The sequence below is a fragment of the Fundulus heteroclitus genome, chromosome 1 (assembly GCF_011125445.2).
Source record: "Fundulus heteroclitus isolate FHET01 chromosome 1, MU-UCD_Fhet_4.1, whole genome shotgun sequence".
NCBI classification, from domain to species: domain Eukaryota; kingdom Metazoa; phylum Chordata; class Actinopteri; order Cyprinodontiformes; family Fundulidae; genus Fundulus; species Fundulus heteroclitus.
The window spans coordinates 22,067,911-22,076,073 of NC_046361.1; the positions used below are offsets into that span (position 1 = coordinate 22,067,911).

At 40.9% G+C, this 8,163-nt stretch overlaps 1 protein-coding gene across 1 annotated transcript; it reads left to right on the top strand.

Annotated features, from left to right (window-relative positions):
- Window positions 1-952: 952 nt before the first annotated feature.
- hoxc11a (homeobox C11a) lies at window positions 953-4,058 on the top strand. The gene is made up of 2 exons (XM_036137902.1): window positions 953-1,988; window positions 3,292-4,058. Exons 1-2 carry the CDS (start codon window positions 1,235-1,237, stop codon window positions 3,522-3,524), a joined length of 987 nt encoding a protein of 328 aa, XP_035993795.1. The 5' UTR covers window positions 953-1,234; the 3' UTR covers window positions 3,525-4,058.
- The last annotated feature ends 4,105 nt before the right edge of the window (window positions 4,059-8,163 follow it).

Genomic DNA, 8,163 nt, shown 5'->3' on the forward strand with positions numbered 1-8,163 from the left:
TGCCACCGGTGCTTTGTTTTTCCTTTGCAGGAATTCCAGGGACGTAGGGTGGCCGGCGGATCGCACATCTGGCCTCCGTGAACTCTGTTAAGATTCAAAGTCAAAAGGGAAAATGAGAGTAGTCCTGCTGCTTTATCTTGTGCGGTCAGCGTACACGTTGCGCATGGCCTAGACGCGGTTTTAACTTGGCATATAATTGCAGCCAACAAACCCCAAACACCAACCACCTCAGCACCGAGAAACAAACGCACTTTCATTTAGAGACAGAGTGGATGCGATTGTTGGCGAGTTCCTGCTGGGTTATTTCATTTCGATGGCTGGCGTTTCCTTCACAGTCAAGTGTGCAGCAGGCAGCACTGACGACTATTAAGAAAACGATACCATCAAATATTATAACTCTTGTTAAAAGATCCCCAACATATTAACAGGACAGTGTAAAGAATGTGTAAAGAAAGTCAAGCATGTAAGTTTTATTGAGGAGCAAATGCGTAACATTGTATTTATTGCCTTTAAAACAGTGGGACAATGAATGAGCGCATAGGGTGACTGCTTAATGTGTTTTCTTGATGCACTCTTTGTGAAACATGATGATAAAGTTTATAATAGAAGTCTGTAATAATAATAATAATAATAATAATAATAATAATAATAATAATAATAATAATAATAATAATAATAATAATAATAATAATAATAATAATAATAATAATAATAATAATAATAGTAACCTTACCTTTATAATCCCTCAAAAAACTATGAAATGTCTGCCCCTGATTGCACTCTAGAAATTGTGCTTTGCCTTTTTAAGAAGCCCTGACTCTTTAGCTGGCCTACTAGCCTAAAGGCATAAACACACACGTACTCTCTCACACGCACACACACACACAGACACACACACACACAGAGAAACACACTCACACACACACACACACGCTGCACATTTCTCACTAATTGTCATAAGCCAGCAAACAAGAATCTGTAACTGGTTTGCTCGGTGCGCCTGTGGCGTTTGGAAATTGTTCGTTTGAACCTCCTCGATCTACCTAAAGCCAACCACTCCTACACATCCAACTCTTCCAAATTGATATATGACAATATCTACTTTCGATCACGTGTCTGCGGGGCGACTTAGACGGATTGCGCGTCATCTCGCCTTCCCAAATTTTTTCCCCTTCTGCTGCAGCTCGAATCCAAAACATCTATCTATAGTGGCCGAGTTGCGAGAGAGAGAAACATGTTTAACTCGGTGAATCTGGGAAACTTCTGCTCCCAGACGCGCAAGGACCGGACATCCGAGTTTGGGGACAGGACGGGCTGCGCGTCCAACATCTACCTCCCCAGCTGCACCTACTACGTCCCCGAGTTTTCGGCCGTCTCCTCGTTTCTTCCGCAGGCCCCCTCCCGGCAAATCAGCTACCCTTACTCCACGAATCTGTCTCAAGTGCAGCCGATGCGGGAAGTTTCGTACGGCTTGGACCCGGCCAGCAAATGGCACCACAGGAGCAACTACGCGTCGTGCTACTCGGGAGAGGATCTGGTGCATAGAGACTGTCTTCCACAATCCACCATGACAGAAATGCTCATGAAGAACGAGAGCGTGTACAGCCACCACCATCACCACCATCCCCACCCGGGCTCCAATCACCCTTCCACGGGCTTTTACGCCGGCGTGGGGAAGAACAACGTCCTCCCACAAGGCTTCGATCGCTTTTTCGAGACGGCGTACTGCAGCAGCACGGACAATCAGTCAGACAATTGTTTACAAAAGGGCGAGGGAGGGAAGCTGGAAAGCGACTCCCAACAACAGCAGCAGCAGCAGCAACAGCAGCAGCAGCAGCAGCAGCAGCAGCAAGCCACAGCCGCTGTTCCCGGAGCCCCGGAGCCAGGGAAGGACTCGGACGACGAGGAGGAACACACGAATTCAGGCTCCTGCACGTCTTCCTCCGCCCCAGCCAAGGACGGCAGCGCCAACAAGAGCAGCCACTCGAGTAGGTACAACCGAAGCTGTAAAGCTGGGGAGGGGGGGAAGGTTAAGGGGACTAGCCCGGTGTTTTGTCGGTCAGATTTTATGTGGAGTTTTATAAGCATTCAAAGGATTTTATTATAACCCTACAAAGCTCTTTCTTGCAACGGGAAGAATTTTTACGACGGGGAAAGCGCTTTGAAAAAAGGGGGAAAAAACGTGGGGGGATGTTATACACAGACGCCTCTGTGGCGAGAGTCTGTGAAATTTTTTAAGAGAGAGCTATTGTGACAAATGTTAACTTTGATCGTGAACTTGCGTTGGTCATTTTTTAAGGGATTTTCTTGTTGGGGCTGTCGTGTGTAAAAACCAATTGGGCAGAACATTGCTTTTGGCGTCCTGTGAATTATCTTTAGCACAGGGATTGAGCGCAAAAGACACGAGAGCATTAGATATCTATCTATCTATCTATCTATCTATCTATCTATCTATCTATCTATCTATCTATCTATCTATCTATCTATCTATCTATCTATCTATCTATCTATCTATCTATCTATCTATCTATCTATCTATCTATCTATCTATCTATCTATCTATCTATCTATCTATCTATCTATCTATCTATCTATCTATCTATCTATCTATCTATCTATCTATCTATCTATCTATCTGTCTGTCTGTCTGTCTGTCTGTCTGTAAACCTGTATTAATATTAGATATGAACAAAAATTAAAGCTTGATAGAGTACAATGTTTGCTAGTTTACGCGCAGTTCCTCCATTGGCGTGGATAAAAATCGCAGACTTGTGTTTGTCCCCCTTGCATACTCGCTCCCACTGCACAATAAAAGAAATCTAGTTCCCCGGTCACCTGTTTGATAAGGAGTGATAGGGCCACTGGGGTCTGCACAGGGTGGACCGCTGCAGACAACAGGCAATGCATCCGCTGCCACAAGATTGTGCAAATTGTTTGGTTTAGCTACAGATGAACGTGGCGAAAATACTTTCTGTTATTGTGTATTCGTAACAGATAAACACGTACTTAGTGAGGCTGTAAGTTGATATTATTCCCTCCGAACTATTTTGGATATTTAGCACTCTTTATGGCTGGTTTATCTGATAGCCTCAGCCACTTCGCTTGATGAATGTGGGCAGGAATGTTATCATTGCCAGTGCCACTCACGCAGGATTTCCAGCACCTGGCGAGCCTATTGCCACCTCAGCACTGCACTCTATTATTTCAAAAAATACGATGGCATTCTCAGGTCAATCTTCTTACGTTTTTTTTTCTTTTCTTTCTTCAATAATATTGTTTTTCTCCATTCAGGCGTCCCTCGAACGAGGAAGAAGCGGTGTCCCTATTCAAAGTTTCAGATTCGAGAGCTGGAGCGGGAATTCTTCTTCAACGTTTACATAAATAAGGAGAAGAGGCTCCAGCTTTCCCGAATGTTGAACCTCACCGACCGCCAGGTTAAAATCTGGTTCCAGAACAGAAGAATGAAGGAGAAGAAGCTGAGCCGAGATCGCCTGCAGTACTTCTCTGGAAACCCCCTGTTGTGAGCAGAAAGCGTGTCACAGGACAGCGCCATGGAGGCCTCCTCCTCCTCCTTCTTCTTCTTCTCCTGGTCTCATTGAATGAATGGTAATCGTGGGCATAACCGTTTTGTCTCCCCAAAAAGGAGCCCATATCACCAACAGTGCAATGTGAAAAAAAAGAAACGTGGACAGTGGAAGAAAATAGGCCTTCAATAAGAGGGGGTGAGCGGTAATGTCGCCATTTTCTTATCACCCTGCGTGGCGGCGATCAATTTCTAGACGGTTTCACCCCCTCCGACAAAAAGGCCTACTCTAGAATAATCATTTATATGCTGGTCTTGAATATGTCCTATTTATCACGGCTCCCCGTTTGTCTTTAATCTACTGTTCGTATAGACATATTTGTTTAAAACATCAGCAGACAACGTTTAGCTCTTATTCCAGCCTCTGGTCGGTGTATATAGCATATCAATATCTAAAATATTTCTTCGACCAGATCATGGGCATAACTTTTTCAAGGCTGTATTTTTTCTGTGAAAGTATTACCCCCCTCCATATATATATATATTATATATATATATATATATGATATAATATATATAGGATATCCTATATATAAGATATATATTATATATATATATATATATATATTATATATCTATATATATATATATATATATATATATATATATATATATATATATATATATATATATATATATATATATATATATACAGAGTAGCCTATGCAATGTGCATTCTTGACTGTAAATAGGCGTATGTTGGATCTTTTTTTTCCCATATTCCTGCTGCTATTTTTGAGCACATTGCCCATACCCCCTTAATAGCTTTAATGGCGACTCTTGTTAAATTATTTGCTTCAGACGTTTTGGTGCTTTGGATCCCAGAGAGGATGAGCGGATCGTCGGCCTGTGTATCGTTATAATAACAAAATAAACAGAAACCTATAGGCAAAACTCAACGACTTTGTGCTTTTTCTGCTCTTATTATGTTGCATATTTTTCCTGGTATTAGCGCAACGCTGCTTTTTTGCGCGTGTTTTGCATGCTTTTTTAAAAAAAAGAAAAAACGCAACTGGACTTACATTTAAACATGTAGGCCTGGTACATTTTACTCGTTTTGATGGCCTGTGACGTGAGTATGAAGTATCCGCGCACATTAGCAGACCTGTTTGCAGATTTTCTGTTTGTTTGCACGTTAAATCCCACTTTGGACGTTTGCACGCGTGTTAAACGAACTGCAGCTCGGATCTGACATAGAGAGAGAGAGGGCAAGCAGGGAATGATAACCTCTTTTAGTGGACACTAAATGGAATCGCCACTCTTGTAGTCTAGACGCTGCCATAAAGACAGAGGCACTAAATGGCTATTTTTTTCTCTTAATTGCGCCGTCTGTTCTGGGGAAATGGCGTCTACTTCCGCACAAGATAGCAAGCAAGCAAGACTAGATTTCCGAGAGTGAGAAAAATAAAGTTTCGACATGAACGCTCTCTGTGACGTTTGCAAAAACAAAAGAAGTGTTCAGAAGGGATCAACAGCGTACGGATTGGGGGGGGAGGGGGGGGGGTCGTCTTAAATTGACGGAATGAATGCATGCGTCTTTAGTAAGTGACGCTGCGCACACCATATGTGCGCAGGATGATTGCATGTGCGCATTAAGCACAATGTATAATTAAATGTAGTCTTTGAACTTCAATAATGTCAAGGCCTTCACCTTTAACCCGCCGCAATAAAGTGGAATCAAGGAGCCCGGAAATGGTTGCTGCGGCGGAACGGGCCAATGGCAGGGAGTGGGAACAGAAAATGGAATGCGCACACAGGACCAACTTTGACCTCTCGCATTAAACTACAACAGGTAACTTTGCCAGCTTTAACGCGTCCAGTAAATACACTTTATTGTCCTTGTTAAAAAAAAAAAACGTAGTTTCACGCTTGAGGCAATTTTAAACGTGCAGATTTGTATTCAGGTCGCACACAAATTGAGGCTTTGTATATGTGTGTGATGATGTGATTGTTAATACATTCCCAAATGATGACTGATTTGTACCAAAAATATTTTATTGTGCAGATTCACAAGTTTAAACAGAATCATTTTGAAAAAAAAAAAAGCATTTGGTCAAGTTTAGTTTTGAGATTCCCCAATGTTTTTAAATGAATAAATAAAAATGGTGGAAGCAGGCTCCTTGTATTCAAGTGACTTTCCTCTTTCCGATGCCTGGACTCTGAATGAATCATTATCAAAGTAAAAAAAAAAAAATGCATATCTTGAGGCTTTATCAGCAAAGACAGGGGGGGTGGGGGACGCTCACAATGCGCACAGGCGGAGATCAAGGCTACAGGCGGCCCCGTCCCACGCCACACCTACCAACCTTGGCCCCTGGACGGTGACGTGAGTAATTTGTAAGTTTCTCTAACACCCAACGTCACTAACACAGAGCTCTGGGGGTCTTCTTCTGTGAATGTTATCCCTCAACCACACGGGGGCCAGGATTCCCTTCTTCCTGGCCTGTGTGCTGGTTCGCTTCCTCAGTAGGTGTCTGAAAACGTGACATCAGAGCAGTTGTGGCATGATGTTGGAGACGTCCTCTCTGGAGATGTGCTGCAACAGTAGCCCAGTCATATCCTGTCCTCACTCAGTCTGGCTTCCGCACTCGGGAGTAGCTGGGAGGAAAAACGACGACCTGCTTTTTAGTGAATGATTGTGATTTAGAAGGAAGAGGAAATAAAATGATGTAGCATAACAATTGGTTCTTGAATTTTTTTTGTATTATTTTTACTTTTCAGGTTGAAGCTGTAGCTGTAGCTACTTATTAAAAGTAGGATCAAGTGGCCTTTTGGTCAATACTAGAGTGGACAATAATTTTGGAATGATCTTTAGCTGCCCATAAAATAAAAATAATTCAAATGAGGTAAAAAAAAAAAAACTTTTTGAAGGTTTTTCAGAATGTGTAAGATATTTGTAAAATTATGTATTACTTGAGATTTTTTCCATCTATCACTTATGTTTGCCTTAATGAATAAACTACTTTAAAAAAAATAGTGACCATTAGCACAGCTCTGTTCAGCTCAGAAAATATAACAAAATTAGCAGAAGTAAATAAAGTTGATCAGACAAATACGGAGCTGTTTTTAAAGCATTTATTGTTAACATTGTGTTTTTTTTTTTTCCTTCAGGCAAATTATAACAGGACATCTTGCACAGTAAATAATAACAGTGTGTTGGCCGGTGGAGTTTCTGAAGCAATAGTGAACATGAAATAGAGTAAATAAGTAAGTAGGTAATACTTTTGACTTTCTGAATAATTTGTCAAATTATTCTAAAAAAAATCTAAATCTTTATTTTCAACTTTCTTCAGGTAACCAACGTGCATAAACTATTTTGGTTTTCTCAAATAGACTACAAAAAACAACAACACAGTGTTCAGTTAAAGTTTACTTTTTAAAATTTCACAAGTGGACCCTTTAATCTTGCTCGAGCGTGTAAAACCCTTCCAATGATTTTTAGTAGCTCATAAAAAAGTGAAATAATTGTGGAATAAAAGCCTTTAATGTTGCTTAAGCGTTTTAAATGATATACTGACTTTGTTTTTAAAAAGAGAAAATTTCTAGTTCACTCCTGTTAAATTGTAATAAGTTCACAGGAAAACACAATTAAAACACAATTTTCCCTAATAATATAATTTTCACAAGAGGGATTTTCTTTGTCCAGGTTCGAGTGGTCAATAAATGCCAAGCGACTTTGAGCGGCCACAAAATAAAAACAAAATAAAATAAAATGGGAGGGAAAAGTCCTTCAAGTTACTTTAAAAAATAACGTGCAGCCTATTTTAGAAAGTTGCTCATTTTGTCTATTTTTTATTTTTTTCAGTTTTCTATTAAACATGCAGGTCTGCAGAAATTGATTGTTTAAAAAAGGGGGAACCCATGGTAATATTTTATAATAAATCGTTACTGAGTTATCTTCTATTTTGAAGTAAATATAGGAGTGACCCAGTTCCTTATTCCTCCACAGATACTAATCAAAGGGTTATAGGCTATTCAATGGTTTTACACTACAGTGTCTCAGCACCTAACCTGTTCTATTGGGCTATAAAACAGCTCCTCGCTGTAAAACGAGCTCCTGCTCTTTCAGCAACAGCTCCCTCTCTCAAATGCAATTGCGGGGTGCCGTTTATTGTTGGAACCAAAACAAGTCTTATTAAAATAAATAAAAAAACATTTCACATTTAATATGGCAGCGTGTGTTTCCTGGTCTGGCGTTTGTTGTTAGATCTCGAACACTGCTCTACTTTTGTTGGTGATGTTTAATTAAGCTCTTACATGATTCTGGAACCATAAATTTGCAGTTGCGCATGGGTTGGACACCAGCATGAAAGGCAAAACAAAGCGCAGTCTCCCACACATCCAACTGGAAAGATATTTCAAAGCGGCTGCCAGGAAGTAAATTGATTGTGTCGCCTCGGCGCAGCTCCTGGTTGGTGGGATCTGCGAGGAGAACCCACGCGGCATTCAACACTCTACCTGTTCGGATTATGATAACAACCTCCAGGTTTGCAATCAAACGGACGATAATTTGGTTTAGACAAGTGTAAAGACCGAGGTAAAAAATACAGGCATGAGCAACTCCCCCCCTCTCTCTCTCT